General features: G+C 38.1%; 1 protein-coding gene across 1 annotated transcript in view; it reads right to left on the reverse strand.

Annotated features, from left to right (window-relative positions):
• Nucleotides 1-799: 799 nt before the first annotated feature.
• Nucleotides 800-21,859, reverse strand: part of LOC307138697 (uncharacterized protein) — a 120,386-nt gene continuing 99,326 nt past the window's right edge. Inside the window, exon 11 of the mRNA XM_079837212.1 lies at nt 800-4,278. Within this exon, the coding sequence (XP_079693338.1) occupies nt 4,090-4,278 (189 nt within the window). The 3' untranslated portion in view covers nt 800-4,089. The remainder of the gene's footprint in view (nt 4,279-21,859) is intronic.

Genomic DNA, 21,859 nt, shown 5'->3' on the forward strand with positions numbered 1-21,859 from the left:
TAATATAAAAAGGAGGTTTCATCCATTTTGCAGCCCACACAATTTTTTCGTCTTTCAGGAATTATTAAACATGCCACTGATTTATCAGCACACATATATCTCAAACTTGACAAGCTTTAGCATAAATGTTTTTCATTCATACAGTCATTCTGCTTTCTGTCATTTCCCTTCTTGTCAGTGTTTCCACTGAATTATTAATACACCCACATGCTCTGTCTGTGTAAATTGTTCTTTAAAGGCCATGTAATAACTAATTGAGGTATTCAAAAACCCAGTAAGCTTAAAAGACTATAAAGTGACTGTACAAAGTACAATATAAACACTCGATCATGTATCTAGACATAATAACTAAGGGTGCAACGATACCCTCATGTCACGATTCGATACTGAACTCACGATACAATATTACTGCGATAAACCAAGACATATGGTAAAAGGTTAACAAAAAATGACCTGTTATTAAAATGCTAAATTGTATATTACATTGGGGGTGGAAATAAATAGGCTTGGACTTGGTGCTGGTAACCAAATGCACAGGACAATGGTGACACCAGGATAAAAATATTCATGATTCTGAAGCTGAAAATAAAGAATTATTTTAGACAAATATGCTTGCACTCTGTCACTGACTAGATATTAGGGGTGTGCATTGGGACTGCCCTCACAATTCGATTCGATTACGATTCACCAGGAAACGATTCGATTCAATTCGATTCTACGATGCATTGCAATGCATCAAAATTCTACTGCACACAACAAGGCAAATTTTTAATCAGTCATGAGGCAATACAAGCAGTCAGATATTGAACAACATATTTTATTGGCTGCTATGTGTGTATTATCACTCTCCTGTATCTTTGACATAAATGTCATTAAATAAAATAAAATTGAATGGTACAGGGTATTGGATATGGCATTTTCAAACCTGAAAAAGAAAACATAAATCATTGCTTTCAGTGCTTTGAATGAGAAATGTTTCTCTTCTCTGCTTTAGAACCATTTAAAATTAAATAGAGCAATAATAACAGCCAACTTTTTCCAGCAGTGAACATACGTGTTTTAATTAATCAGTAATCTCCCTCCGCCTCAGCCATCTTGATTGTTGTTGTGGTTATGACCCCGGAAGTAATTCAAACTTCACAACTTTATTGTCCAACTCAAGGCCAGAACATAAACGATGACATAATCAATTATGGCACTTAGCCGCATCGATGCTGAATCGTGCATGCCCCGCATTGCGATGCATTGCCGAATCGATTATTGTTGACACCACTACTAGATATATTTCAAATAATGTGGCCACATTTTACTGGTAACATGAGACATTTGGCATTATCAGGACCCACAAAAATTCCCCCATTGCATTATTATACATTATATTCAACTTTATATAGTAGTTTACTGACACTAAAACTCTGTAAACTTGAATTTTTTCCTCACATAGTAACTATTCACAACACACATACTTCAGGTTTCGGGGCTGTTGCTGGGCAATACGGACTTTCAGCTCCCTCCAAAGATTTTCTATTGGGTTCAGGTCTGGAGACTGGCTACACTCTAAAAAATGCTGGGTTAACAATAACCCAAGTTGGGTTGAAAATGGACTAACCCAGCAATTGGGTTGTTTTAACCCAGCGGTTGGGTTAAATATTTGCTTAAAACAATCCAACTGCTGGATTAAAACAACCCAATTGCTGGGTTAGTCCATTTTCAACCCAACTTAGGTTATTTTTAACACAGCATTTTTTTAGAGTGTAGGCCACTCCAGGATCTTGAGATGCTTCTTATGGAGGAAGACCCAGCCATGACCCATCTTCAATGCTCTTACTGAGGGAAGGAGGTTGTTGGCCAAGATCTCGCGATACATGGCCCCATCCATCCTCCCCTCAATCCGGTGCAGTCGTCCTGTCCCCTTTGCAGAAAAGCATCCCCAAAGAAAGATGTTTTCACCTCCATGCTTCACGGTTGGGATGGTGTTCTTGGGGTTGTACTCATCTTTCTTCTTCCTCCAAACATGGCGAGTGGAGTTTAAACCTAAAAGCTCTATTTTGTCTCATCAGACCACATGACCTTCCCCCATTCCTCCTCTGGATCATCCAGATGGTCATTGGCAAACTTCAGACGGGCCTGGACATGCGCTGGCTTGAGCAGGGGGACCTTGCGTGCGCTGCAGGATTTTAATCCATGATGGCGTAGTGTGTTACTAATAGTTTTCTTTGAGACTGTGGTCCCAGCTCTCTTCAGGTCATTGACCAGGTCCTGTCGTGTAGTTCTGGGCTGATCCCTCACCTTCCTAATGATCATTGATGCCCCACGAGGTGAGATCTTGCATAGTGCCCCAGACCGAGGGAGATTGACCGTCATCTTAAACTTCTTCCATTTTCTAATAATTGCGCCAACAGTTGTTGCCTTCTCACCAAGCTGCTTGCCTATTGTCCTGTAGCCCATCCCAGCCTTGTGCAGGTCTACAATTTTATCCCTGATGTCCTTACACAGCTCTCTGGTCTTGGCCATTGTGGAGAGGTTGGAGTCTATTTGTTTGATTGAGTGTGTGGACAGGTGTCTTTTATACAGGTTAAGAGTTCAAACAGGTGCAGTTAATACAGGTAATGAGTGGAGAACCGGAGGGCTTCTTAAAGAAAAACTAACAGGTCTGTGAGAGCCAGAATTCTTACTAGTTGGTAGGTGATCAAATACTTATGTCATGCAATAAAATGCTAATTAATTATTTAAAAATCATACAATGTGATTTTCTGTATTTTTTTGATTCCTTCTCTAACAGTTGAAGTGTACCAATGATCAAAATTACAGACCTCTAAATGCTTTGTAAGTAGGAAAACCTGCAAAATCGGCAGTGTATCAAATACTTGTTCTCCCTACTGTACCTTGGCAACACACACAAAATCATAGCGACCAAAACGTTTTGAAAGGTGCTGTATAGGGATTATACTGTAACTCAGTTGTATGGGCATATGTCAGGGTTACATGAAACCTTTTTGTAAAAATAAATAAATAAAATAAAAAGTTTAGCCAAAATATAACTATTTTATCCAAAGCTCACCATATTTGAGAAGCTAAAAGTCTATAAGCTTAATTAAACCTTGAGAATCTTCATTAGGGCTGGGAACTGGCAGGCCTCGTGTGATCGGATTATGAGATTTGCCTAGAATTCACAACATGAAACCAAATGTCTCGTTTGAACTCATGAGGCTTGTTGTAGCATCTCTGAAATATTTGATGTGAAAAAGTTCATAGAAACTGTTCTCTGTGAAGGCTGAAAGACAGACAGAGAGCATCGGAAAAGACAAAAACAAACGAACATCAAGGCACATTATAATAATGTACTGTGATTGTGGCATTATTATACCACATTTCTGAGGTCTGCATCAAGATAAACAACAACTACTTTCCCACATCCATTACCAGAATGATCCTTAGGTTTATCATTAGATAAAGAATATTAGCAAACACTCAAATATGTTGAAAGATGAAATGTCTTCCAGCTAGATTCTGGACTGACTGATTACATTCTCACAAGACCTCGTGTAATAAGGAAGTCTGAATGAGACAACAATGATTCCACACTATCATCATTTCAAGGAAACATAAGCATGTAAATGGACAGTTAGCTGTTTGTTTTAAAAATATTTCAGTTTCTCAAGACATTTCTCATTCCATACATAAGATCAAATAAATGTTGTATGTAATTATAAATACCTGTATTTCTATTTTTTATTTTGACATTTTTAACACTTTGCAACAAGTCTTATAAAGTAGTCTTATAAAACAGAAGAAATAAATGAGCTAAGTTATGAAACCATCTTGATCAATGTCCAGATAAATTTGACAGATGTCCTGATCGTTCTCAGTCTCAGCATGCAAAAAAGGCAAACAGAAAACACACCCCGCTTTAGTCAGACAGATCAAACACAAATCGAAAGCGAAAAAAAGGTGGAAAGTAATTGGGAGGGAGGGAGAGAGAAGGTGGAGGAAACTGTGAAGATGCAGCCAACTGCTTTCAGTTTTAATATTCTATGTGGACGAGCCCATAGAAGACAATTAGTATAAACAATAGTGAAAACCATTCAGTCAGTGATCCATGGCATCTTCTTCTTCATCGCTGCTTTGAATAAAATCATCCTCAATGTCCTCTAGAGAAGGTCCAGCTTCATCATTATCATCATCATCAGCCCCATGCTCTTCACCACTCAGCTCTGCTAACAGCTGCTCCGTATGCTCAAACATGGGTGCGTCCTCACAGCGCAGCTTCACATAGAGCTACAGATCAGAGAGGGGAAAAAAACAGATCTTATGATTATTATCAGAGGAATAGTGGCAGTGTTGGTTCAGAGAGAAAAGAGAAATTTCAGCTTTGACTCCAGGCGTGGCATGTTTTGCAGTGTGAACAAGTTACCACTAAATCAAAACCCTCCTGTGCCACTCCTATATATTCTTCTTTTATCAAACTCCTAATTTCTCCATCTTTCAAGGACTCTCTCTTTCTCCCTCCATCTTTCTTCAAGAAGGTCCAGTGCCAGCGAAGTCAGCTGGCAAATTCCACAAATTAGTGACTCCTTTCCAAGCTCAAACGAGGCAAGCTCTGCATCAGTGGGAAATTGTTCAGCAAGTGACTGAGTGCTTGCCAGGAGAGGAAGAGAATTCAATCCCCACACTGTCTCAACTCTTATCACTGTAAAATATCCCCCGAAAGAACATGATAAAAAAAACAATTCTCGAAGTGATGGCTAAACAATAGATCGCCTCACACTTTCTCCCTTTGGTTTATATAAAAAGCTTGCTGAGGATTTCATCCTGTTTCAACAGAATCACAATTAATAGCTGAACAATTTACACTTTCAGCTCAACTGCCAATGTGAGTACAAGGGATACTCACGATTAACTGATGATCAATTCAGATTATCAACTGCAGATTATTGGCACAAAATACATACAGATGTAAGCAAATGTAATGGCGCATTGCTATTTTGAAGCAACTGAAAACGACTGCACCACTGACCAACAAAAATCTGTGTTATTTAAAGGGCGCATTAGTAATATGCATCTATAGGCGGGTGCACAATGCGCATACACTCTGCTTATTACACACACAGGGATGTGCAGCACACAAACAGTTTTAAATATTAAATATAAAAGGATTCCTCTCTGGAGAGCGTTCAGTCTTTCCGCTCGCAAATTCAGCCATGTATATAGCGAATACGCCATGGTGCAAGCGCAACTGGCTTTTAAAGGGAATGGGAGATCCGACTCTTATTGGTTTATTGCACGTTACACTCAAAACACATCCATGACTCATTAAGAGACTATGTACAACCCTTTTGGACCATGCACCTGGTGCACAGACCTTTTTTTCCGTCGTTAAACTAGCAAAAGTGGATTCGGGGCACGCCCTAAGTGCACCTTCAGACCATGCGCTCAGATCGTTAAAATAGAGCCCAGTGAGGGTTTCATAGTTTTTCTATAACTAAAGACTGCATTCACTGCAAACGAAGTGATAATGCATTAAAGAACAACATTTCAACAAGAAAATCTGAAATTACACCATGAATAGTGTAGCAGTATGCAATGTATTCATATTGCATGTTGTTGTTTGACTTGAATCCAAAGTAAAAAAGAATTGCCTGAAATATTTTACCATCCATAAAGTAATGTTTTAATGCAGAAAGTGTCTAAACGCTCATGCACACCAAAGACGATATCTATAAAGATCATTCTAAATATAAAAGAACAGAAGAGTCCACACCACAACTATAATATTAACGGCACACATTAAAAATTGCTGGGTTGACAATGGACAAACCCAGCAATTGGGTTGTTTTAAGCAAACGGTTAAAACGACCCATTCACTGGGTTAAAACAACCAGCATTTTTTAGAGTGCACAAAGAAACAATATCGGGTTTTTTTTTTTCAGCTGATAAATGATAAAAACAATGACAGCCAATCAGAATCTATCCTGCTTTAAAGAGCTTGAGAATTTAAAGTGGCAGCCGACAAAACTGCAGCACACTTAGCATAAACACAACGTTATCGTGCATTGGTGAGGATGTTAATATAGTTATCTTTATAGTTACCGTTCTTGGCGTGGACAGGCCTTAAGAGTGTATTTTCTAATGCATGTTGCTTACATTATACACTACACATTAATGGTAAGTTATACTAGGAAAAACCATAAAAATAAAAGTGACTATAATAATAATACAATTGATAAACAAATATAAAATATTTATCAAATATTTAAAAATTAAAACAAAAAGCTTTATAAAATGTATAAAAGTTGGCTACATGCACATTTGAAGTTATCTTCCTCTGCTTTTTTTATCAACTTATTATTCATTTGAATGACAAAAAAATCCTAAAATATTATTTGAGTAATTAAAGATCACTTGAATCCGCGGTTAATGATGACAAAGCTAAAAAGAGCACAGACGCCAGACAGATTTGCACTCAGTCAAAGAGCTATGAAGAGAGCTTACTGTACAAACTTCCTCAACTTTCAGAAAGCGTCATGTGAGAATGACTAATGCACACAATTTTTTTAAAAGGTCATTCCTTATGAGGTATTAGCAGTGCGCTTGGGGTACAGACCTCTCTTCAGTGAACTGTAATCATGCAGACGCAGAAGTTCTGTCTACTCTAACAAGCAGACTTTAATTAAGAAAGCACATTTCTTATTAATACATGAAAGAGCAGTCATTTAAAAGGCTGGAGAAAGTGACCCCACAACTTATCAACCTCTCCTCCGCTGTTCTTTCCTCTCTTTCCTTCTTTTTATTTAATGAGTTTTAGCACCATAGAACCTTATTTTAACTCCCACAGGAGCGGAACCACAGAGTCCTTCACACTCACAGACTAACCAGGTCATCTCACACACACATATTGTCAGTGGGCAGCCGGTTGCTCCCTTATATCACCCTCAGAGCCGTGGGAACGGTCGCTAAGCAACAGCGACTGGGCTCTCTAGGCCTCGTGGGATCTCATTTACGGACCGATCATAAGCCCTCAGGAGACTCTGAATCTCCTACCTGCTCTACACATCTGACCTTCACACACACTCGCACAAACATTACAACCACTGGCCACACAGGTTTAGTTAGGCCCATGAGGGCATTTTAACACAATGTTGATGTGTGTGCATGTACTGTCCGGCCTTTTCGCTGCCGGATATCAAGGTTAATTGTGACGATAAAGCAACACTTACACATTAAACTCACATTGGCTCACAGGACTGGAACATTTAAATGTCTTTTGAATGATTTGTTATATACTGGTTAATGCATAACAGGAGTGGATAGCTACCTTGGATGATCATTGCGACCGTTACATTAAATTCCAGGTTCAGCACTCAAATTAATATACCAATTTGTACCGGGGCAAACATTTCTAGGTAAATGTACCATGCTTGGTTCTGAGAATTAGAACGATTTTTTTAAGCTCTTATCTCAAGTATTTAAAAAACGAAGTAGATCTTAAATGCTATTTTGGTGAGCATATTCATTAGCTCTCTAATGCTCTCAGTATTCACATTGAGAGTGACTAAAATTAGTGAGTGCTTAAGAAAAAGAGAGGAAAAGACAAATCAAAATAAATTATTCATAAAAATGACATTAAAATGTATAACAAATGTAGTGCATTTATTTGTTATATTCAAAAAATGACGGATAGAATGGCAAATAAAGTGACGGCCAGACAGACAGACAGACAGACAGACAGACAGATAGACAGATAGACAGATAGATAGATAGATAGATAGATAGATAGATAGATAGATAGATAGATAGATAGATAGATAGATAGATAGATAGATGATAGGAAAATAATTAAACCGCCTTATATATATTCAATATATATATACATATATCTTCAATATTTTGTGTAAATATATATCTAAATTTAACACATAATCCTCCTGGGAGCAATTTCACCGAGATGATCTTCCACAGGGATAGAAAAAGCACAGCATACAGAGAATGACCCTGTACCACTCCGCCCACTCCCTCTGCGAATAAATAAATGAATTGAGAAACACTTGTGCCACAGCTCCTGCGATTTGGATTCACACATCTGAGCTGTGTTTATTTAATCAATCTAGAGGAGGATGGCGCTCCCTCTAATGTGTTACTTCAGCAACAGCCACCATCTGGAGTTCCACCCTGTAATTACTGAGACTTGATCTCCAGTCCCGATAAGAGTTACACTCCATCAGCCACTAACTAACACACACACACACACACACACACACACACACACACACACACACACACACACACACACACACACACACACACACACACACACACACACACACACACACACACACACACACACACACACACACACACACACACACACACACACACACACACACACACACACACACACACACACACACACACACACACACACACACACACACACACACACACACACACACACACACACACACATACAGTGTCAAAAACACTTTCCACAAACCAAAAGTCCACCCATCACTTAATCTCCTCATCTTTACATCCTTTAATAAGCTCTCAAACATGTACACAGAAATGTTCCTCAGAGGAAGCTACTGTTGGATAAAGTGTGTCTTCCACTTCATCCAAGATATCTACCTTCTCCACAGCTTTAAAAAAAGAAAATTGGTTGGAGGAGTTGATAGTGTGTGTGTGTGTGTGTGTGTGTGTTGGAGAGAGCAGAAAAGAGTCTGTGATCTCCTGCTATGGCCATCTAACTCAATTGGGAACCAGCACAAAAAAGAATTTCACACACGGCTGTGCAACTGATGCCCAACCTCTCAACCACACACGACACACACGACACACACACACACACACACACACACACACACACACACACACACACACACACACACACACACACACACACACACACACACACACACACACACACACACACACACACACACACACACACACACACACACACACACACACACACACACACACACACACGTTTGTTTTTGTGAAATGTGAGGACATTCCATAGGCGTAATGGTTTTTATACCGTACAAACCGTATTTTCTATCCCCTTACACTGCCCCTGCCCCTAAACCTAGCCCTCACAGGAGACTGTGCAGTTCACTTTCTGTGAAAAAAAACTTCTGTGTGATTTATAAGCATTTTGAAAAGTGAGGACATGGGGAACGTCCTCATATTTCACCCTCTTTTTGTAATACCTGTGTCATACCCATGTCATTATACACATTTGTGTCCTGATATTTCACAAAAACATGCCCACACACACACACACACACACACACACACACACACACACACACACACACACACACACACACACACACACACACACACACACACACACACACACACACACACACACACACACACACACACACACACACACACACACACACACACACACACACACACACACACACACACACACACACTTCAATATGTGGTTTACACAGGAAGTGTCCTCATAAACCATGTTTATGTTGTAATACCCATGTCATTATACACATTTGTGCCCTCATATACCTGTACACACACCACGCACACACACACAGCGGGGATAGCTATTGATTTTTTTCTAGCCCGTAATTCTTCTTTAGCCACTAATTCCAAATTATTATTATCAATATATTTTATAAACAAAATGATTTTTTTTTATTTAGATCTATAATTCTTCATTTAGATAAATAAATTCAGATATTTGCATACATATATATTTGCCATTGAATGGTCCTAAGAATTCAGACAAAACCTGACACATACACTGTGTAGTAGGCATTTGGGTGTTGAAAGTAATGAATGTGATTGTGTTTGTGTCTGTCCTTCCCTCTTTCTCTGCCTTCTTTCATCATTCAGATTACCATCAAGGACTCCTCCCACTGTCCCTAAATCACTCTCCTCAGGCCGTATCTCTCACTCTTGTTCTGTACCTCTCTCCTCTGATGAACGGCTGGGCTGAACTGACTCCTGATCCACAACTGACCTTACTGTCCAGCTGACAGATAGTCATTTATATCTGCACGGTACACACAAATACACACACACACACACACGCACACACACGCACACACGCACGCACATACCTACACATCCTTTTCCTCCCTTGAAGGCATACACCAGTGTTTAACCTACAGCAAAAGAAAGTTTACCCGAGTTGTGACTTTGCAGTCTGAATTTAAGAATATAAGACCTAAAATTCAGCACTTCTGCACAGGGATTTGAATTTTTCATGTTTCTGAAAAAATCATCAAACCAACTCACTAGAACGAATCAGATATTTCAAAAAGCATTCGAGTTTGGCCTCGAAGGACCATTTCATTTCTAGATCCAACCTTTAACATGATATTATGTTGGTGAACAAACTGAATAAACTGAGTCATGAGTAAATTATTCATTCATAAAACAAAAAGACACCTACTGGCGTAACAAATGTATCCTGCCGAATGTCACTGAAATCCAAATCTTACTGACTGATGCTAAAATGACAACATGCAGTTAAAGACCCAACAAAGACATTTACAAAGGAGTTCAATTGTAACAAAATAATGGTACTTCAAACAAGTAAAGCATGTAATAAAAATATCATTTCATTTTCAATGTATTTACTTTGAACCAGGAAGGACAAACTGATTTCAGTATTTAATGTATAGCTACCATATCCTCTCACTGCCTTGGTTCTTAACTTTCTCAATCACACACCCACACCTTACATCAAAGGTAAAGGTCAACTTTCAAACACTTCTGTGCATCAAAATGGGACAATAAGAGTGCAAAAAGAGTGATAACAAAAGGCAGGATAGAGTTTTCAGTGTGAATATAGATGAATAAGTGCCTCCAATCCCGTGTGGGTGCTTGTGTCCACAATAAGTGATTTCTCTAAGAGCACAGTGATAACACCTTCCTATGTCTCAAGAGACGAGAATGGTTCCTAATACATCAAACTACAGACCTGAGCTAAAAGAACAAACACACATAAGGCACTGAACAAAAGACGCTCTGTGACTCTCACTCAACTGTGAGAGCAGAAATACAAGCAGACTGGTAGGTTATAAAGTACATTTATAAACCATCAATCTACTATACAATTAACTGAGATTGCAATTTTAACAATATTTTTGCTACCTTTCTGGGCCTTGAAAGTGTTAATTAAATTGCTGTCTATGTAGTGGCCTGCAGCCATGGTTCAGCCGCGAAGATCCGCGACTATTACGCAGGAATGAGAAAGTAGTTCCTAGCCATACAGGTGTAGAAAATCGCAACTTTTCATTTTCAGTTGGTCTTAGCACACGATGTAACTGTAGAAGAGTCAAGTTTTAAATAGGGAAAATATTGAAAGTGTCTTTGGTCATTTTTTGAATGAGATGCTAATGGACTGATCAGAATCAATGATGTATGTTAAGCTATGCTAAAAGTGCTACCGCCAGATACAAAGATCGGCTGAATGGATTCAAAAACGGTAAAACTCAACTATTTAACTCTAGGGGACTTCTAAAATGAGCCTATTTTCCAAAAAAGTGGAGTGTTCCTTTAAGCATTATTCACACTAACAGTGATTTACATCTGGTTGTCATAAAGTTATCTTATACATATGGGCGAAATATTTGTTTTATATGTCCTGTTTTGCATAATGAAAGTTTGAGACACTTACTAGAATATTTTTATACTGACATTTGACCCCTGCGTTGTAAAACTTGTAAACAATGAGACAGCACCTAATAGCTGGCTTTGATCTAAAACATACAATCAAATACACGATTCACATTGCCTGCTATCTCATAGGGGTTGCACAGACTAGTGGACTTTAATGCTCTGCCATGATGCTTTAAAGTGCCCCTATTATGCTATTTTAAAGTTTCCTAATTTAGTTTTGGAGGCCTCCAACAACAGGTTTGCATGAATCAATGGACAAAAAATTTCATTTTCTCACATCACCACATTGTTCAATGATTCTCAAACGACTCAATGGATGAATCAGTCTCTCTTAATTCCTAATTTCTGTGAGCTACTCTGCTCTTATTGGCCAGACCCACATCAAGATCTGGGAACACACCATTGGCAGGGCTCAATTCGAGGGGCGGGAGAAACGGTTGTCTTTCAAATTCCCTCTGCACACAATAGGATAGCGCTACAACTAACCAGAGCAGGGGTCTCAAACTCATTTTACCGGGGGGGCGCTGGAGGTAGACTCTGGGTCAGGCTGGGCCGCATCAAGTATTCCAAAAAAAAGTAGCACAACTGATCCAATCTTTTCAATCTTTATTATTAACAGTTCTTCAACATGAATGTTTCTTCTGAACATGAACTGTTCTTCAGAACATAGGCTTCTCTTGCCTACTCTATTTTTTTAAATATAGCCTATAGAAATTAAATCATGTAATATGAAATAGTGAATGATTTAAATTTCATTTTAAATAATAGACTAATTCAAAGCAAGGTCAAACAGAACAGTGAACGAAATTCTAGGTCTAATTCTAGTTGGGAAATAATCTTTTTGGGACTATTTGTAAACAATATTTTGTTTTGTGATTTCACCGGAAAGAATAGAGTCTCTCTTCGCAACGGCATTAAGCGATAGATTGGCGCGCTCGTCTGTGTGTGAAGACTGTGCAGTGTGCACGAGCCAAAAGAGAACGTAAACCCGCCTACTTTGATTTGATTGGCCCTCTCAATCATTTTGACATTGACGAGCGCTGTTAGAACACATTCGTTTCGACTGTCTGATCAGCTTTGTTCGTCTGTTCCTGTCAATCACGCAGTGTCAACCAATTATACTGCATGAGGGAGGGGCGAGCCATCTCTCTCTCTCTCTCTCTCTCTCTCTCTCTCTCTCTCACACACACACACGCACACAAAGAAGGCAGCAAGCCTGGCAAGCGCTGCATACGCAACGACTCAGCAAAAAGGTGCTTTTCAGAGCAACGTGCGGGGCGCACTAACACTAAACTTTGATGTCAAGTAGGAGGCCACAAAATATTATCCCACGGGCTGCGAGTTTGAGACCCCTGAACCAAAGCAAAGAGGAAGGGGAAGCGGAGCTAGTTGATAGATTAAACTTTCGACATATCCGGTCCGCAAAACTCCGAACACATCTTCCTTTCTTAAGAATGACTTCAGTGCCGTTCTTTGCCGTATTACATTTGCTGCCGCTAGGGTGCGTCTAGATTTCTAGACTAGTGTTGTGAACTTTTCTCTTCTAAAGTTTAGGAAAACTCAGAAGATGAAGACCAGGAGACGTCGGGATCAAACAGAAGTTATTCTTTTAATGAGAACTCTCTGTGCTGCAGGTCGTCCGAAAACAGTCTGACTCAAACAGCATACCTGATAGGTTATATACATTCCAAAAGGGGGAAGGATTTACATTGAGATTGAACAAAGCATGTTAATTAAATATACAGGTTTTGGGAAAACCCGCCCAGACAGAGTATCACCAATACTCCTAATCAGCATAACTATTAAAATGCATAGAGTGTCGGTGAGAGTCTGAAAACAGGTCCGGCAGAAATCTCCTGCTGGAAACTCAACAATCTTCCTTTATACCTCAAATGCTCACTGTAAAACAGGCCCAGCAGGAAATCTCCTGCTGGAAAACCCCCAGAATTATTATCTATCTTAAATTTGTAAATACAATGTACTTTCTTAAATTTGTAATCCAACACTAGTGAATGACTGATGTAACATTAAAGTTTGCAAAACAAATCTCACCCCATCCTTTATCTTTACTCAAAGTAGTAAGAATGACAGACAATCTGCAGTGTTTGAGGTGGTTCAAGATTTCCCTGGTGTCTGCGCGCTCAATAAGTGGACGGGCAATATGCTATGTTTCGTCTTGACGTCACAACGAAACGGCATCGGACTCATTTAAAAAACGATCAATTTAATTGACTGAGAGTCGACTCTTACTATGTTACAACCATGTTACACACTACATGAAAGGTAATTTTCAAAAATCCATATACAGGGAGTGCAGAATTATTAGGCACGTCGATTTTCTGATCATATTTTTTTTCCAGGCACATTTGACCAATTCCAAACCACAGTAATCCTAATAACTACTATTGATTTAGTATTTAATAATGTATAAGTGATATATAATTGTTCATGAAGGCTGGAAATGAAAAACACCTTATATTCAGGTGTGCAGAATTATTAGGCATGTTTTCTTTTACAGATAAATTGAGCCAAAAAAGAGATTTAACTCAGACTGAAAAGTCAAAAAATATTAAATGCCCATGAGAAGGATGCAATACTAATGCAATACTAGACATTGCAGTTAAGGCATGACCATTGGACAGTGAAATGCTCGTTGGGTCAGCAGGATCTGACAAAAACAGGTGGTGAAGAAAAGACACCTGTTAACTGCAAAAGAATTAAGAATTAAGGTGAAGAATTAAGGGTGAAACCATCAGGAACCCTTTAGTCTCCAGCGCCACCATTTTCCAGAGCTGCAACCTACCTGGAGTCTCCAGAAGTGCAAGGTGTCAGGATCTCAGAGACTTCAGTTAGGTAAAGAATCCTAAAAAATGACCCCCACTAGATAAGAATCACAAGCTGAAGTGTTGTAAAATACATGAAGCCTGCTTTTTTATAGGCTTTATGGACAGATAGGTTGAGAGTGACTCTTGAAGGACCAGCACCACATCCTCTAGTACCACTGTTTGAAGAATTCATCTTCCAGAATCTGGCAGTACATTTTGGGAGTTCATTTTTAGTCCATCTCTGCAAAACGGACTTCAGGATGGACTAAAATGAACTCCCAAAACGTACTGCCAGATTCTGGAAGATGAATTCTTCAAACAGTGGTACTAGAGGATGTGGTGCTGGTCCTTCAAGAGTCACTCTCAACCTATAAAACCTTTAAAGCCTATAAAAAAGCAGGCTTCATGTATTTTACAACACTTCAGCTTGTGATTCTTATTTAGTGGGGGTCATTTTTTAGGATTCTTTACCTAACTGAAGTCTCTGAGATCCTGACACCTTGCACTTCTGGAGACTCCAGGTAGGTTGCAGCTCTGGAAAATGGTGGCGCTGGAGACTAAAGGGTTCCTGATGGTTTCACCCTTAATTCTTCACCTTAATTCTTAATTCTTTTGCAGTTAACAGGTGTCTTTTCTTCACCACCTGTTTTTGTCTGACCCTGCTGACCCAACGAGCATTTCACTGTACAATGGTCACGCCTTAACTGCAATGTCTAGTATTGCATTAGTATTGCATCCTTCTCATGGGCATTTAATACTTTTTGACTTTTCAGTCTGAGTTAAATCTCTTTTTTGGCTCAATTTATCTGTAAAAGAAAACATGCCTAATAATTCTGCACACCTGAATATAAGGTGTTTTTCATTTCCAGCCTTCATGAACAATTATATATCACTTATACATTATTAAATACTAAATCAATAGTAGTTATTAGGATTACTGTGGTTTGGAATTGGTCAAATGTGCCTGGAAAAAAAATATGATCAGAAAATCAACGTGCCTAATAATTCTGCACTCCCTGTATGGGGCACTTTAAGCTTGATGTCGATTAGTCGTTGGTCATGGCCTATAGAGGGCGCAACAGGATAAGAAATCTTATCCTTAGAAGTCCACTTTTACGCTCTGTTTCAGTTAAAATGACAAATAAATGCACACTCTAAAGCCCTGTTTCCACCGAAATTACCCGGAACAATTTGTACCAGGAACTTTTTTTACAGGAATCCCAGACCTGCTACTGTCTGCGTTTCCACTGCGGTCTAAAGTAACGTGAAGATTAGGCAAATTAGTTTGGTGATGTAGGACTGCAAGCGACTGTTCCTCCCAGTCACCGACGGACAGTTATCACTTTTGTGCGACACTGTCTGCAACAATAACAAGTAGGAGATGTGGAGGAGATTCAAGCAGCACTCCTTTTGCTGGTTATGTACTGGTTTACAAAAGAGGTCATTAACAAAACGGCGGAAAAGAGACAAGCACTGATACTAAAGCGTATTCTGAAAGCTTGTAAAGCTAGATTTAAAATAAGACAGCGTAAGTTATTATCAGCTATTACGGACATTGACTGTGAGATGGCTGAGACGAACGCGCGCCATCGGACAGAAAGAGCAAGACTAATATTTACTGAACGCAGAACGAACCTCGCAAAAGACTTTTAAAAATGCCGGTTGAAATAAAATGCTGCGTGAGTTCAACCAGTCAGCATGTTCAACGCCCAAGTCCCACCCCCGAAAGTTCCTGAACTTTGAAAAAGTACTACCTTGGGAGCAGGGCCGTTTGGAGGGGGAAATATTTACTCAGAACTTCATTTAGACCCTGGTTCCTGCGGTCGAAACACACCGAGTACCACCCCAAAGTTCCTAGTTCCTGGGGAAGTTCCTGCGGTGGAAACGCAGCTTAAGAGCGCTCCACAAGACATGTTTGATTATACCATCTGGATGCTTAAAATTGATCGGGAGAGTGCACGTTTTAAACAGCTTATTGTACACGCAAGTTAATCGCCGCTCTAAACTAATGCATGTTGCATTGGAACACACACACACATAAAGACAGTAGCTCGCACATCGCGCACACAAACATTTAGTAGTGCAGAAATGTATTGTCAACACTGTTCTGTGATTTATCAGTAAAATAGATTTGAAACTGATATGTTCTAGCATATATTTCTTAGTAACTAAAACCCACAGCTTCACTATTACTAGAGAGACGGTGCCAAGTAGAATTAATTCACACGCAATCGCTCTCTCACTAAAGCATTCATATAAATGTAATCCTTACTGTGCTACTTTATTGGTATCTGACGATCATTAGAACGAGCAAAAATCGGTGAGAAATATAACAACCCAAAGACAAAAGAACTGATAAAAGCTGTTATGAAGGCGCAATTGCCTTGTGGGCAGCACTATCATATGCCATAGCTGTGCACAAGGCAACCCGTGATGATTTTATTAAACTCTTACTTCTTTTTTAGGAGCGTGGGGGTGTCTTGCCATTCATTTTAAATTATTTTGTGATTTGTTTATGTATAGGGAGTTAGGGAGGTTTCTTTGTAATTTTAGTTTCCCCGATTAGCTTATTTATTCATGTTTTATTTAAAAGTCTATTTTGTTTATTATTTTGGCCTTGGGGCACCCTGAAGCCATGTCTCCTTAAAGGCACAATATGTAATATTTTTAGATTGGATTATTTATGCACATTATCACATACATTTTTCAACTGTGTATATACGTTTATCAAGGCCACATAAAAGGTGTGTCACTGTGAATGTGTTTTTCATGGGTTTTGCTAGAGGCGATGGTAAGTTACAGACAAAGAAATGAGACACTCAAAACTGGTCATTTTGCACCAATGGCTGAACGAGACACTTTACTAACGCTGCAGTAACATTGTGACAGACAAGATCTATATTGCCTCACAGAACAAAAGCTGATGAAATGCCTTCCGAATTTTTCTTTCTTCAATCAATAAAGTGTGATTGTCTATTCACAAAAGCAAGAGGTTGGAGCATATATGTATCATAACATAAGCATGACAAATCATTATATGTAAGATTATTAATGGCTATTAATGGCCATGCACTCAAAGCCCAATCAATACTGTCCAGATCAATACAGGACAAAGGATGTAGGTAATGAAGTATAAAAAGAGATGTACTGAAGGATGAAGAGAGGAAGAAAAAGCTGATGGAGAGAAATAAGAAGAACTGACATATGGAAAGAGGGAGAAAAATACTGAAGAATAAAATTATAAAGGGTACTGAGGAAGAAAAGACGAGCCAACTTAATAGCATCCACTGAAAGGGATTTGACCACTAAATCACATTCGGAGGTAATCAGAAATGCATTACGGCCAAAATTAAATTTTGTAACTGCTAGTGTGAAGCAAACAATAGATTCTAAAATGCACACTACTGTTCTTCAAAAATACAGTAAATGCAGAAATATTGCTAAATCTATCTGATTATATTTTAAAATGTAATTTATTCCTATTACGGCAAAGCTGAATTTTTAGCAGCCATATACTGCAGTCTTAAGTGTCATACGATTCTTCAGAAATCAGTCTAATATTTTGATTTGGTAATCCATATCACAAAAACGAAATTATTTGTTAACTAAATGAACTGATCTGATTCTTGAGATCAAGTTCCCGACTGACTTAACCCTCTAGGCTAGTGTTTTGAATTCGAATGTTTGAAATTTTAAAAATCGCCTTCATCAGAATGGTACGAAACTCTGTCTTTTGTGATTCGAAAAAGCTATATAAAAAAATATAGTCAAATTTGTGCGGTTCACAGTCAGAAATGACCACCATAGGAAATTAATATACAGTACGAAAAATATGAAAGAGCAATGTTTGGGGGGTACAATCTACAAATCAATTGACAAAAAGTCAAAGCAAGTTTGTGCAAATGCGTGAAATATAATCAATAATTCAGCCACTATGCAATAAAATAAAATAAAAAATGGACAGCAAGAAAGGGGCATCAACAAAACAAACACAGACAACACTATTATACACACAAATTAACTGTTGTGGCTGTAACGATATGACAAAATCAAGTCAGAAGACTCAAATAAGAGGTTGAAATCAGATTAGACATTAGGCTTCTTGATTAAGCACTGATAAATAATTGCTTTTCAATTTGTTACATTTTTATTGAATTTTGATAGTCTATGTAACAAAATGTCTTTCTCTGAGTTCAGGTTTAACTGTAGTAAAATTAATTGAAAAACTGACACTTCAAATCAACATTTCAAACAAAAAATATCTAAACCTTGACAAAAGTAGTCTCTGGAATGTTTAAACATATATCCAAATCCATTACCTAATAAAAGTAAGTTTCTATGTCTAAAAACAACAATAGAATTGACAAGCTTCTTTAAATTGAGCTATATAGGAATCAAGAGGTTACACCATGGAATTAAAGATGTTTTTAAAGATATTTTTTTACCCCCACCAGATGACACTAATCTGCCTTCAAAAATGGATTTTACAGACATTGTCACTATTTTAGAAAAATAATTTTAAAGAATGAGAAGAAATGTAATTATTTACATCATAATTATTGCATAAATATTAATTAGTAACATCAAATTCTGTCAAAATACAAAAGAAAAAATATGGAACAAAAATATATTTCATTGATTTTACAGAAAAAAGTTACATTTCAGGTATTCTGTCACGTTTTACCTTGAACAACACAAGTGTGACTCCCAAATGAACAATACCAGAGAGTTAATGGTCAAAAAATTGTTCCTCCCACAAAGCTTACAATACAGGAATTCAGAAGACTTAGAATATGACCCACGAGTCATACCACTTTTATGAAGCCTTTAGGGTTATTTTGCATAATTTTACAAGCAATTGTCTTTCAATGTATTTGTATCATGCAGGTCTGGAAAAACATGAGGGAGACAGAATATTCAATTTTGGGTGAACTAATCCTTTAACATCAGGAATAAGCGGCAATAGATCTAGGCTGACCATTGCGATTGAATCAGCAAGGCAGATGTTCATATAGACAGAAAAGAGAAAGAAATAGAGAAAGAAAAGAGAGTTAGCAAGGAATCGAGGGATTAAAGAGAGGTAGTGAGGAATGGCACAAGAGAAAGAAAGAGAAAAGAGAGGTAGTGAGGTATGGACGGGGAGGGGAGGTGGGTATTAAGGGATGGACGTGTAAAGAGCTGGACATTGAGCAGAAGGCAGAAAATCAATGGTGAATAGCGGCTAAAGTGGAATCTGAACTCTGCCTGAAGTCATAGAGTGTGACGGAAGAACGAAGGGAGAGTGGAAGCGAGGAAGGGTGGGATGAAGGTAGAAAACAGCAATATGAGCCCATACACAGAAGACAAATCCGCAGCAGGCAAAGTAGCCACAAGCTAATTAAAATCAGAGGAGCAGGGGAAATCAATCGATTCAGGAGAAAAATCGAGGCTGTAATAAAGAGATTAGCTCAGAAGCCATCAATTTCACAACTTGCTAATGATCACTAAAGCAGAGGCATAAAACTGGAGATTTAAAAAATAAATGCAAATACTTTAAGAGTTGTAATCCAAAGCACTTGGGCAACAGCTAAAAATGAAATTATATCTTTCAGAATAAAGCCCTATCCGGACGGGACTAGTTTTCCAGGGGGATGTTAGAGAAATTATTTTCTCACAGGTATACTTTGCGATTGAAATCCCATCCAAATCTGCCATGTCTGTGTTTTTCTCACACAACCACAGTAAAAAGGACAGAGCAAATTACCTAATCCCGATCTAATCCCGTCTGAATACGAATGCCTGTGGTTGCTGATTTTGTATTATCCTAACACTCCTCATGTGTTTCTTGACCTACCTGAGCTACCGTTTGCGCACCAATCTTCTACATCCTTTCATTTCAACATGGATGGTATGCGACGGAAAAATGTAATTATAAATTAATAAATAGAGCCAAATAGTGGAAGCTGTGAAGACGGCCCATTTTAATACCAGTGTCATGCAGGTAATACTGACATACAGATCTATATGTCTCTGCTCACTTATGTGGGTTTATCATAAAGCCCCTTCAATAAACGTCTATGTCAAGTTTATTTAAATAGGGTTTTAATAATAAATAAAATAAATTAACATGGAGATGTTAGTCCTGTCCAAATTAGTACATGAAATCACAGACGTCAGGTGATAAGGATTGTAACTCAAACTACGTCCTGCTTGAATAGTGCTTTTAAATCCACATTTTATATATCAGGTGGATTATAAAATCCATTTATTTATTTATTTATTTATTTATTTATCCAAGAACACCTGTTTTCTTGACTTTCCTTAATTATATATTTAAGATTTTTCAACTACTTTTGTCTATTCAATAAAAGTTAAAGGGATAGTTCCCCCAGATATGAAAATTATCCCATAATGTACTCACCCTCAAGCCATCCTAGGTGTATATGGCATTCTTCTTTCAGAAGAATACAATCAGAGTTATTTTAAAAATGTCCTGGCTAATCCAAGCATTATAATGTCAGTAAATGCATGAATCCATCTATTATAAAAGTAATCCATAAGGCTCCGGGGGGTTAATAAAGGCCCTTTGAAGTGATGGGTTTTTGTAAGAAACATATCCATATTTAAAACTTTGTAAAGTAAAATATCTAGCTTTCGGTGGACCACCTTCTTTATTCAACTTACAAAGAAAGTGTAACGCCTCTCACAGTTCAAAACACTTACGTTACACACTATGTCCGACATCATTGTCGTGCCAGTTCCGCTTTTTTCGTAAGTTGAATACAGAAGGTGGTCCGCCGGAAGTTTTAAATATGGATATTTTTCTTACACAAACCCATCGATTTGCTTGGAGCCATGTGGCTGCCCTTTAAAGCCATTATGATGCTTGGAAGAGCCAGGACATTTTTTATTATAACTCTGATTTTATTCGCCTGAAAGAAGAATGTCTTATACAACTAGGATGGCTTGAGGGTGAGTAAATCATGGGGTAATTTTCATTTTAGGGTGAACTATCCCTTTAATGTTCAAACTTCAAACCAACAAGTTCAAACTTCCCCTTGACACCTATTGTATGGACCAAACACCCATATCTTCTTTTGTGTTTTACTGAAGATGGACACACATTTCTGCTTTTTAGGTTTAACGAAGCAATGGTGCACAAAATAAGACACTCTATGTTGCTACTGAAATATTTTGATCTCAAAGGATGGAAAATGCATATGATCACCAGATTTAAATCAACAGTTTAGGCAATTCTATTACTAAATGTTAAATGGTTATTGCTTTCAATACTAAGCATTATACTAGCAACATTAGTCTAACTCGGTCATAACTGGCAGTATATTTCATAGCGCAGAGAGATGACCTTCTAAAAGGCTAATTAATAAATAATTACT

This window comes from Gobio gobio (assembly GCF_949357685.1).
Source record: "Gobio gobio genome assembly, chromosome: 15".
Classification (NCBI taxonomy): Eukaryota; Metazoa; Chordata; class Actinopteri; order Cypriniformes; family Gobionidae; genus Gobio; species Gobio gobio.